This window comes from Montipora foliosa, chromosome 9 (genome assembly GCF_036669935.1).
Source record: "Montipora foliosa isolate CH-2021 chromosome 9, ASM3666993v2, whole genome shotgun sequence".
NCBI classification, from domain to species: Eukaryota; Metazoa; Cnidaria; class Anthozoa; order Scleractinia; family Acroporidae; genus Montipora; species Montipora foliosa.
Genome location: NC_090877.1, coordinates 4,695,647 through 4,708,548, shown reverse-complemented (window position 1 = coordinate 4,708,548; position 12,902 = coordinate 4,695,647). Strand labels below are relative to the sequence as shown.

The window sequence follows — 12,902 nt, the reverse complement described above, 5'->3', positions numbered from 1 at the left end:
GAGTGGGGAGTAATAATCATGACCGCCTCTAGATCTGAGATCTGCCGCAACATTGCATCGTTATTTGAAAAGTTCCTGTATCATTCATCACAAATTCTGGAACATCACGTTCATGTCCATCACACGAATGAAAAAAGCCAAAAACTTGGGATATTGTAGAAGACAAATTTTGAAATCTCTTCTCCAATTCTCAGGTCTGTGCGGTGCATCGTTTCTGAGTTATTTGTCGAATCATTTCCCGCAACTTTGGAGAGTTTTGTATGGAGCCGCCATGTTGGTGCAACCTCCGTTGTGCACCAAGTTTTAACACTTGTTTCTATGCATATGAAGGATGCATGCTATCTTGTCTTTAAGTGTTAGTTATTGAATAAGGCATTGATTTGTGGAATAGGGCTGTTATTGTCTTTGTTAGGAGAGGGTCACTATTTGCGCCTGAGTGGCTGCATACATTAGATCGTTGCTACGGATGTATGTATAATAGGTTTTAAATTTCTTTTTTTAACTGATGTATGTAGAGCGCATTTGGGCAATTTGGAGAGTGCGCTACATAAATAATAAAGTATTATTATTAGGGTCTCAATGGGGTTAACCGTTAGCTGTGACACGTCAAGAAAAGTTAACCGTTAGGCGTGAAAATGACAAAAAAAAATCGCTAGCCTTGAAAAAAATTAAAAGCATTTAGCGTGATCTTTTTGTTACTTTTAAAAGTGGAACAGGGAGTGTTTCGAAGTATTTAGAGACTTCAGAGCGCGCGATACCGTTTTACCTCCTTTGCTCTTTTCGTGGACATTCCATCTCGCTAAGCTTGTCTGATAAGTCAAAACAAGTCCCAAATAACCCCCAGCAAGAGAAGATGAGGTAAGAGGACGGACCCCCATGCCCATCGCAGTTTTTAAAAATCTATTTTTGGTTTCATAAAGCTATTTTAATTTCTCGTTCTCTACGCCACGCATATTTAAAATTTCATTACGTCATTACAACTGGCCAATCAGGTACCTCTCTAAAAATAGCTGCGTAGCTAAGATTAGAATTAAAAAAAACTATCATTGGCCCGTGTATGGGGGATCCGTTCTCTTACCTCATCCTCTCTTGCCCCCAGTTGGAGGTCTTGACAAAAATTTAAGTCGCATTCTGATGACCAGTGACTTATTCTTTTCAATGCGGTGTACTAACACCCTACTAACTAACACAGAGAACCCCAAAAAGCAAAAAAAAATACTTTCATTTTCAACAAGGGACGTTTCTTTGTTTTTCATGTAAGTTGACCGTGACGGGAAAAAAATAACCATTAGTCGGAAAAGCCAAATTTTCTAACCTTAGTCGTGAAAGCTATCCTCCCATTGAGACCCCCTTAAGAGGGTAGAATCCAAGGAAAGCTTCCTATTTTGTTCCTATTTTGGGAAGAATTCCTATTTTTGGCCACTGTCTTTCCTCTTTTCCTATTTTCTCGGAGTGTCATTTGTCACTTGACACCCTGGTAGATGAAGGTAACTTGAGGTAAATGAACGTAAATGAAGCCGGCGGGTAGGTGAAGGTAATTAAATAAACGTCACTGGAGGTATATATATGGTAAATGAACGTGAATGAAGGTAGATGAAGGTAAAACAAGATCTATAGATGAAGGTAAATGAACGCGGATGAAGGAAGATGTGGGTAGCTGAACGTAAATGAACGTGAATAAAGGTACATTAAGGTAAATGAATGTTAATGAAGGTAAGCTAAGGTATATGAACGTGAATGAAGGTATATGAAGGTCAATGAACGTGAATGAAGGTATATTGAGGCGAATGAGGGTACATGATTGCGATTGAATTGAAGGTACACTAAGCTAGATGAAGGTAAATAAAGGTAAGTTAAGGTAGATGAATGTAAATAAAGGTAAATGAAGGTAGATGAACGTGAATGAAGGTAGACGAAAGTAGATGAAGGCGGATGAAGGTAGATGGATATAGGTAGAAGGATGGTGGATGGTGATGGATGGTGAAGGTAGTATAATGGACGTTAGTGAAGGTAAATGAACGTGAATAAAGGTCAATGACGATAAATGAACGCGGATGAAAAGAAATGTGGGTAGCAGAAGGTAAATGAACGTAAAAGATGGTATATTAAGATAAATGAATGTTAATGAAGGTATCTGAACGTGAATTAAGGCATATGAAGGTAAGTGAAGGTAGATGAAGGTCACGAGATGAAGGTAGATGAACGTGAATGAATGTAGATGAAGGTACATTAAGGTAAATGAACGTGATTGAAGGTAGATGAAGGTAGATGGCGGTTGATGAAGGTAATTGAACGTGAATGAAGGTAGATGAAAGTAAATGACTGTAGCTGAAGGTAAATGAATGTGAATGAAGGTAAATGGATGCAAATGAACGTGAATGAATGTAGATGAAGGTACATTAAGGTAAATGAACATGAATGAAGGAAAATGACGGTAAAGGAACGTGATTTAAGGTAGATGAAGGTAGATGGCGGTAGATGAAGGTAATTGAATGTGAATGAAGGTAGATGGAAGTGAATAAATGTAGCTGAAGGTAAATGAATGTGAATGAAGGTAAATGAATGCAAATAAACGTGAATGAATGTAGATGAAGGTATATTAAGGTAAATGAAGGTTAATGAACGTGATTGAAGGTAGATGGAAGTGAATGAAGGTATATTAAGGTAAATGAACATGATTGAAGGTAGATGAAAGTAAATGAATGTAGCTGAAGGTAAATGAACGTGAATGAAGGTATATTAAGGTAAATGAATCTGACTGCAGGTTGATGAAGGTAATTGAATGTGAATGAAGGTAGATGGAAGTGAATGAATGTAGCTGAAGGTAAATGAATGTGAATGAAGGTAAATGAATGCAAATAAACGTGAATGAATGTAGATGAAGGTATATTAAGGTAAATGAAGGTTAATGAACGTGATTGAAGGTAGATGGAAGTGAATGAAGGTATATTAAGGTAAATGAACATGATTGAAGGTAGATGAAAGTAAATGAATGTAGCTGAAGGTAAATGAACGTGAATGAAGGTATATTAAGGTAAATGAATCTGACTGCAGGTTGATGAAGGTATATTAAGGTAAATGAACATGAATGAAGGTAAATGACAGTAAATGAACGTGATTGAAAGTAGGTGAAGGTATATGAGGGTTAATGAACGTGATTGAAGTTAAGGTAGATGAACTTATATGAGGGTTAATAAATATTATTGAAGGTAGATGATGGTAAATGACCAGGAGTGAATGTATATTAATACAGATGATGATAATTTTTTATAAATGGAGGTAAATAGATCTAGATGAAGGTAAATGTATATGGATGACTGAATTGTGGGAAACTGAATAATTTAGCATGTCTTACGTAGTTGGGGACTCTTGGTGGGTATATGCATGAGGTCTTTCCCCGCAGTTTATTACGCATGCAAAACGCGAGTTTAAAAATCTGAAAGCCCGAAACTCCCGTGCAGCATATGAATTCAGCCGCGTACAAACGCATTGCATCCTTAAACTATATTGTCTTTCTCTCAAAATTCTAAAATTAGTAATGGCGGACCATTAAATAGGACAATTCCAGTTAAAATAAACAGGTGTCTTTTTGAAATTAAGGCTTAAAACTTGGGTGACGGTGTTTAATTAACATAGTTTTGAAATCCAAAGAAAACAATATATTTGATTTTTTGATCATAATACCCCTTCAACAGTTGCTGCTATTTGGGAGTATTAAGATCATTGTTTGATAACATTTCTGCACTCACTTTTTATTGAATCAGCCTGCGCTTTCTAACTGAACTGCGCGCCAATTTTACAGAAACGTGCTTTGGCGTTAATTATTTAATTTAGAGTGGGGGATTTGAAGATGGGAAACTTGCGGGAAGGGGGCTGATGGACCTCCTGGTCTCCGAAGAAGAGAAAGGCTTGTTGAATGTATATAATACTTTGTGCTCGTAAAATCACGCCCCTGCCAACCTCTTCACATGCAATGCCTCTCTATCATCCGCTTTGCTTTGTTCTGTTATCGGCTTTTTCAGTCGCTGACTGTGGGATTAGGTTAAAAACAGTCTTGTGTCTTATTAGATGAATTAGGAAAAGGGTTGTACCTTGGGCTCCTGGTTATACCATTCAAGGGTTGATCAGAAGTAAGCATTGCACCATAAAGATGAATCTTTGAGTACATCGTCTCAAAATACGCGCATATCTCCTCTGTTGGATTTTCTAACTTTACTGTCGTCATTTCCTTTATGATTGACCTCCGCGTATATTCTCCCCCCCGGTGGGACCCAACCTCGTTCCCAGGGTCTCTCTTCTCTGTTTCCATTGTCGTTGACGACAACGACAAAGGAGGCAGAGCGACCCTGGGAACGACCCTGGACCCTGGGAGAAGAGCGACCCTGGGAACGAGGTTGCCCCGGACCCACGACGCCGTTTTGCAACACTTTCGCTGCACTTGAGGAAAGTTATTTTGCACAAACAGAAAATTTTGACTTCCCCCGCTCGAAATGAAAGGATGGGAAAATCGGGAGTTGCTTCATCCAACATTAAAGGAAAGAGAGTTTTTCTTTTGCATTTATCAAACATTCTAGCCTGCGAACGCAGACGTATTTCCGGCGGTAGTTAGTAGAGAAACGACCGCCGGAAACGTCTGCGTTCGCAGGCTGCAAACATTCAAGATGCACCAAGATGCTAGCCTGCGAACCCAGACGTATTTCCGGCGGTCGTTTAAGGACGTTCGCGCCCATTGCTACTGCGCATTTTTTTTCGCGCATGTCACGCACACGTCATGCATCGCAGACCACGAAGGTAAACACGATGCTAAAGGCGCAAACATTTTCCACAAGAATGAAACGTGTAGCGTATGGCATCATGGGATAGCTGTGGACCCAAGTCTTCTCGGAAATGTCACGCAATGACGTGACAGTGTGAATACCATCGCCTTGAGAACTTTGCAGTGATTTTACTCTCTTGAATGCACGGTGACCCCTATTTTCCGTAGATCACTTCCTTTTCTGATTTTGTCCATTTAAACAAAAAAAAAAATCTGTGCGTGAGAAGTTACAAATATTTCGCCTTTTATGCTCTCGTGCGACCGACGTTTTCTTTCTTAGACTAATGTCAGAGGCACCCAACGTCAATTTTCGGAAAATATCTGTTCGGAAGACGATTTGAGATCTAGAATTTTCGAAACATTTGTTGTAAAATTTCGTGCTTGCCTCCTGTCCTAGGATTTTCGAACATCTTAAATACGGTATAATTGCACATTTTTAATGGATTTTTACCCTAAAAAAGTCACCTAGAATTTTCGGGAGCCCTTTTTGTGGCTGAAATTTTCGAAAAGGTAGGTTTTGATCCCTATAATTTTCGGATCACTAGACTTTCAGCTAGGAAATCCGAACAGATGAAACATCTTTAGGGGATAAAAATATGACTATTTCTACCGATTAAATACTAGAATACGTTTGACAATGCTATGTTTAAGTGGTTTTGAACTATAATCTCGTTGAGTGCCCCTGATATGTATCGTTTTTCAAGGTCTATTTCACCTCAGAAAAAGACATCAGCTGCAAAGGTTAATTTACTTATATTAGTTATGTTGAATTGTGTATTTTTACCTGATCTAAATTTCACTAATGCAGCTTTTTTATTGCTGACAGTTGTAAGCAAAGATCGTCTTAAAATAAGGCAATCTTCTAAAAGTCACTAAGTGCCAGAGTTTTGAAGCAAGCAACCGTGGACAATCTTCCTGTCGGTGTACGTTGGATCAGCGGCTTGATCTGATCGGCGTAATTACAAGTTGAGAAACTAAATATTTTAAGCAAGAGCCGATACAACGTAGATTTGATTTTAGTGTGTGTACTATATTTCGGCTGGCCAAACCATCCTTCAGGGGCACCCAACGAATCTGTTCCTCACATTATCTGTTCCCCAGAGGAACCTTGCTGGCTGGCAAAAATACAGGTGTTTCGATTAGCTGGCTGGGAAATTTTGTTATTGATAGAGGTTTTGCCTAGGAATTACTGACTTTTTCTAGCATTTCAACCCGAGCTGGCTGTAGAAACTCTGAAGACTGAGGACGACTAAAAAAAAAAAAAAAAGGACCCCTTCCCTCTCCCAGAGAGTAGTCACAAACATACGACGGCACGTCAGAGTTATTGCGCTTGCGGAAAAAACCTGTTTTGTCCCGGTTTTGTCGCTTTTGTTCCGTCGTTTTGGATCGAGGGATTTGAAAGCGCGCGGAATTCCTGGCTGGGAAATAAATTTGATCAGCTGGCTGGGAAACCAACCAACTTTATCTAGCTGGCTGGGAAATTTCTTGTGTGTCTTGCTGGGAAAAAGGAACAGATAATGTTTTCCCAGCAACACTGAAAAACACCTGAAAATGCCTTAATAACATTTATTTTCATTAACTGGGGTATAATAATACAATTTACAACAAATTGGTCGTTGGGTGCCCCTGATCCTTCTTCAGGTACAATGATGAGAGTTTACATTGAATTTAGTTTCTAAAAGTGCACCTCATGATCTCAAAAGCGAGCACGGTGACCCTCCAATTTTATTATTATTTTTTTTTGCCTTTTTGGCAAAAGTTCTGCGTGGCAAGTGCTAAAAAAATCTGATACGTCTTTAGTGAGATTTTCACCCAGCCTTCCCACGCCAACATCAAAAGACCTGGTTGCCAAGACATGAAAATGGCGGTCAGAGTGCAACCCTTGGCCCTAGCTTTTGGTTGTGTAGTACTTTAAAGACATTTGCGATGCACAATATTTGGCGATCGCGAGTGTTTTCGTCTGCTAATAAGACATTAAAGCTTTGGAAATGTATCGATGGGCGAGTTACGTCTGCAAGAGTTAATTTTGCACATAGTTCTTTGACAATCACAAGGCCCTCTTCGTCATTTCGAGGTGAAACTTTCGGTTTTTTTGAAGTGGTATTTTGTTTGCTTTATTTTTGTTTTTACTTTTTTTTCCTTTCACTGTCAGTTCCTAAATATGTGTATGTAGTTGTTGTCATATTATTGTTCAAGGTCCAGCTGTGTGAGCTTCTAATAGTTCAGTTTAGGTTTTAGTTGTCCCAATGGCAAACAGCATTTGCCAACAAGAAGGCGACTTCATACGTTTAAAAGATCTCTCTGGCGCAAAGTTTTTCACTTTTGGATATACTAAGTCCCATATCCATGTGCCACCCCAAAGAAGTCCAACGGTACAATCAAACTTTGCCTTAATCCTGGAATATGTTGTTGGTGATGTTTAACTTAAAAAGATAGGAAAGATAGTTAATTGTAAACCCAGTGCAACTCTACCCTAAGCAATTTCCCTGAGAGGAGAAATTGTAACAGCAACTAAGATGTCAAAATATTTTGTTGTAGAAAAGAAGAGATTTTACAATAAAGTAGGAATTGAGGAAGCTGAAGGTAAAAAGAACAACAACTGCTGTCCTCCCTGATAGCAGAGGTCTCTTTTCCTTTTGTATTCACTTGGCTGATAACTACGGGAAAAGGAGACCTCTGCCGTGGGTCAAAGCTCATTGTCTTTAGCATACTTGGTGGTTACGTAGCAGGAAAATCCTCACGTGATACTTCATGTTGTGTGGATTCACTTAACAACAGTGGAATGACTGTAAAGGAATGTGCAGGACACAGCGGGCTCAAGTCACAGTCAGCAAACATATCATGGGGCATGTGGTATGTGGTGTAAAGAGTGCCGTCCAAGATTGTGGACGGCATTTGGATCAAAATGAGTTTTGACCAATGGCATAGGTCTCTTTTCTCTTACTCGTCATCCCAGCAAACACATAAGAAAACAGACCTCTACTAAGCAAGGAAACTGCTGTCATTTTTTTATACAGCAAATAGGCCTTTCAATCTCTTGTATAATTTAATAGTTATATTACACTTATTAATTTTAATACTCTGATGGATAATACACTTCAGTTGAAGTTAGGAAATGACATAATGGTAAAAAGAAATAATAATTATCCCCCTTGTCCATTTTCTTGGCAGAAGGTTCTTTCATACAATGCGGAAATAAATTTTGTGAAAGGGTTAAATAATTTATCATTTAATGACATGTGCATGTTTTGGTGATAAATCAGGATGCAAACCTGTGACCTCTCAAATTATTTTGAGTTTATATGCCCTACTGTAGAGAAACTTAGCACTTCTTAACCCTTTCATCCATCCAATCCAGCCCCCATTGAATAGTAAACTTGTCTGGAAGGGGCGTGCATACATCAAACTGAAATCTTCTCTTCTTCTGGTGTATTGGAGGTGGTTATCAAATCACAGTGGACAACAAGAAGGTCAAGACACCTGCAGGGAAACCACTTATTGTACCCAGCAGGCCCTTGGCTATGGCTGTTGCAGTGGAATGGAACTCACAAAGGGAAACCATCAAACCTGAGAACATGCATCTGGTAAGAAAAAACCTAATAAGTAAACACAACACTTAAGATGCAAAAAGAAGTTTCATCTCACCTAGTTTGTATTTGAACAACTGGATATTATTTTGTCCTTCTGTTTTGTCAGACGTCACTAAGCAATACTGTGATTGACAATCCAAAAACAAGGACGCGAGGGGAGCAAATCTCACATATTTTGGAATTTTTAAGCTCTGACACCATATGGTATGTAACTCTGTTTGGATATGGTTATTTATAATCCATCAAAATGTTTTCGCTCACATGCAATTGGTCTTAATGCATCACATGACTGAATATTCCCCAACTAAAACTGGGGAATATCCTATGATCTTCCCCAATTTTCCAAAATTTTTGCAACTAAAATTAATTTTACGATGGGGGAATGGTTTGCTTTTGTGACGGAAGAAGAAATAAACTTGCTGGTTAATAAAGCGGTACCAGAAAACACCAAAAAATCTACCTCATACGCTGTAAACGTTTTTGACGGTAAGCTGTTCCAAAATGTTTCATCTAGTTTGTAAGCTCCAGTCTTGCAAAAAATAATATTTGAAGGATAATACACAGTAGCCTCCATTTGACTTTATGCTCAGAAATTTGTCCTTGGATGTTATCCTTTCCTCAAAGTTCACAGTTTTCCTCAAGCTTGGCTTCTCAGAACAGATAACACCCGTGGACAAATATCTGAGCACATTTTTGGGCCAGATGGAAGCTATTCTTTATTTAGTAATACTAGTTGCTCTTTGTAAGCAGTAAACATTATTATCATGAAAAAGAGGTTTTATGATCTATATTTTAGTATACCAATTTATTACCTTCCCCGATCTAGGCTAAAAAAGTCTTGCTTTGTCTTGCTCAAAAAACTTTGCATTTTATTTCTTATCTTTTTGCAGTTTTTATGCTAATGAGCCTGAAGAGTTGGTGAAGTTACAAAGAAAAGAATGGCAGCCGCTCATTGATTGGTTTGATATGAAGTGAGAGAACTTAATAAATCATTATTTTCTTTTCTTTGATTGTTTATTTTTTAAGGCAGATCTAAACAATGGACTATTTTTGCTTCAAGGAGTTACTTTCTAAAGAAACTGTGTTGCTAGCGTCCCTCCTCCCTCCCTCCCTCCCTACACTCCGGTGCTCCTTTCTACGGCCTGCCACGCAGGCTACTGTGTTGCTGAGTTGGTGGTTTAATGAAGTACAGAAATTTGGTTGTGAGAAATGACTTGGTAAAAGGAAATGTCATTAGTTCCTTGGTTTTAAAATAATTGGGAAGCTCACTTTTTGAGCATTAGCTCTTTTCCTGATTAAGCGTATTGTTGGCTAACATTGGTTAGCTTGGGATAATGGCATACGTGCCTCTCCCGGATACGGAACGAATCTCCCGGTCTCCCGTACGGGTCATTAAATCTCCCGGATAAAAACGACTCTGAACCTTTCACAGACGTTTCTCCATTCTAGACTCAAATTGCATCCCCACAGTTTAAAAAAAATCGATTTTTTCTAACTCGTTTCATTGTTTCTTAATGCATTTCTTCATCTCTGAGTTTCAAACACACGTTAATAGAACTAAACAAAATGGCTTTCTTTAGCTATCATAACCATATAACCGATTGTTTGATTGTATCTCCCATTAACCAATAAAAATTATTGACATGAGTACCCTGTTTTCCCGCAAATTCACAATGGCAGCAGAATATTCTTGTATTCTGAAGGAGCTGCTGGGGGATGGGTGGGTGCGTTTTTGGGGGGAGAGGAGGGGAGGGGAGTGGGTAGGTTGATCGAGGGGGAGAGATGGGGAGACCGGAAGGAAAAAATCTCCAGATTTTAGATCTCCATAGGTTGGCATCTCTGTAATGGGGATGCATAATTCGACACATGGACAATGTTGACCATCAAGAAAGTTGAGATCTATCCACAATGTGCAGGTAGCTTTGGAACTAGGCATTTGAAGCTGATTAGTTGTTGATAATTATGTTAACAGTGTTAAAAAGACAACTGGCAAGTTTTGGGGAAAATGTTTGACAACATCAGTGCACTTTAACATAGAATGCAAAATGTGCTTCAACACCTCATGTTTTTTTCCTTTCTGTAGATACGATGTGTCAGTTGAACCGAGCAATGGTCTTTTCATATCTGTACCACATGATGCCATACAGAAGCTTCAATCTCATCTCTCATCCCTCAATACCTGGTCTCTCACAGGTCAGTACTTGGGCATTTCTTAAGCCTTAACCTCCACATCTTTATCTTCCTCGTTTTTACATCACATTTCGCGCTGATCTTACACGTATTTTGAAATAATTTTGTTGCCACAAATGTTCTCATTGAATTGCAAAATTTCCTTTTAGGCATTGAGTTTGCGGTAGAAACATTGAAGTCAATTATTCTGTCCATGGCGCTTGTTGACAATCATTTAACTGTGGAAAGAGCGGTGGCGTTATCCAGATTAGAGCTCGAATTCCAGGTTTGTAAAGGGTATTGAATTCTTGTACAACGTTTTACAGAAAGGGCAAAGAGTTCTTTACAAGACAGGTTTGCGTAGCGGGGATTAAACATTCCTCTCCCATTCATGTGATCCGCCGTCCAGTTCCCTTGAAATAACGCAACGTGTTGGTTGATATTTTCACTTAATGCTCTGCTTGAAAAAATTTTCTCGGTGTCTGGCTTTCTCATTTTATTTCTGGTTTTGAGTTTATTTCATTTCAATTTTTGTCAGTTACAGAAAAGCCGTTGCTTTCAGAATTAGTACTAGCTAAATTTTTCGTGGCAACTCATTGAAGTTTCATTTTAGGATTCTTATGTGCAGTATGTCCATGAAACTTCAAGCTTTCTTGCTGCTGTTGTTGTTGTTGTTGGTGGTGGTGGTGATGTTTTTTCGTTTACTGCAGATTAGTCGGTGGGGAAGCGTGGAGTGGGCGCATGATTTGGAGTTGATGGAAACTAGGAGCCGAGTGGCGGCGGCAGCTTTGTTTTACAGCCTTAACAGCGGAGCTTTGTCCTCAAGCTCAGCCTAGCAGCAAAACGGGTCAACAGCAAAATAACCTGTCAGTTTAAGGCTGTTTCCTTGAAGAACTTAACTCGTGAATACGGAGTTGACTTTCCTTGATCCAGTTCGCTTCGGATCAGATGGGCGAGCCAAAGAATGAGGTTTCTAAAAAAACTATAAGGAGTGGAGATGTGGAGTTCTAAATTTTGACTTCAAGTTGAGTTGACAAGATCTTTTGCCCGCGAAGCCGATTCAAAATTGATGTCTCCAACGTAAACCGTTCGTTTCGGAAAATGCACTGTAGAAACCTGGTGAAAAAGCGCCAACACGCGAAACGTAAATTAAATGCGAGTTATGAGAGTTATTGTATCCATCACTTGTGACTGAAGTCGTCGGATGGAATCGAGTATGAAGTGGATGGTATTTTGAATTTTTTAACTAAAGCCGTCACGCACGAAAGTGTCTACACAGAGACTCGGCGACTGATCAGGGAACAAGGCTACTCATTGCAATGTCTTGTCGTTTCTTGTCGTTGCACTTAAAGCATGCGCACGCAATTAGACCCAACAATTAATCACGACCCGAACCGTGACACCGAGCATGCAGTGTACCAAAGGTTGTGAAAGTCACATGCGCATGAAGTTTGTGTTTCACAAAAGGGGCGAAGAACATGGACCTGTCAGATGTTATTCGACGAAACAAGTATTCCATGAACAGTTTGGAATTAAAATGTATTTGGATGAAATATTGTCATTGCTCCGAAGCGAGTTTCAGGAGTTTGATGAGCGAACAGCAACATAATTATAATTTGTGAGCTAATGGGAAGCGACGTTATAATTCGTCAATGAACGAAATGATATATGAAATCAATGATATATTGAACTGCGAATGTGAAATCATAACTGCGAGGATCATAGCTTCACTTGGTTATAATTCGTGCTGGAAATTTACACGTACGTGTAAAAATTTTCGATTATGAAACAATCACTAATGAGCTAAGGGCTGAACGAAATTTTCACGCGTGCGTGTCAATTTCCCGCACGAACCATAACGTCGCTTCCGATTGGCTTATTAACGGTGACATTCGCTACGGCTAGAACATGCGCACTACCGTAGCCACTGTAGCCCAAAGATGTGGAATTTCTGCGGATATCGCTGCTAGGATTAAGGTTAGGGAGAGAGAAGGAGTTTTAGATTACCTGGTGAAAATAAGGCAGTTTGCGGTGAAGGGAGCCTGGTTTCATTGCGTAACTTTGAAATATCTATTGCTTAACTCTCCATAAGACGAACTACTAAGAAATTTATTTAGAATTTGTCATAAGCAAAACGGGATTCTTAACTATGACAAAACATTGTGCAGGATAAATGTTCAAAAAGTTATTAAGACCTTTTTTGACACAATGTTAGTTCAAGAGGTCTTCGCCTTTTCTGAAATCAATTAGATTACAGTTCACTGCCAGACCTCATCATTAGTTCTGGTAACGATACTTGAGAGTTCCTAAACTCCTTTTGTCTATGA

General features: G+C 39.1%; 1 protein-coding gene across 1 annotated transcript; it reads left to right on the top strand.

Annotated features, from left to right (window-relative positions):
• The first annotated feature begins 6,652 nt into the window (after positions 1-6,652).
• On the top strand, positions 6,653-12,128 carry LOC137970860 (ATP synthase mitochondrial F1 complex assembly factor 2-like). Its single transcript, XM_068817483.1, has 8 exons — positions 6,653-6,890; positions 7,355-7,399; positions 8,255-8,400; positions 8,513-8,610; positions 9,297-9,377; positions 10,490-10,599; positions 10,746-10,861; positions 11,286-12,128. The coding sequence occupies exons 1-8, from the start codon at positions 6,743-6,745 to the stop codon at positions 11,409-11,411; spliced, it is 870 nt and encodes a 289-aa protein (XP_068673584.1). The 5' UTR covers positions 6,653-6,742; the 3' UTR covers positions 11,412-12,128.
• Positions 12,129-12,902: the final 774 nt, after the last annotated feature.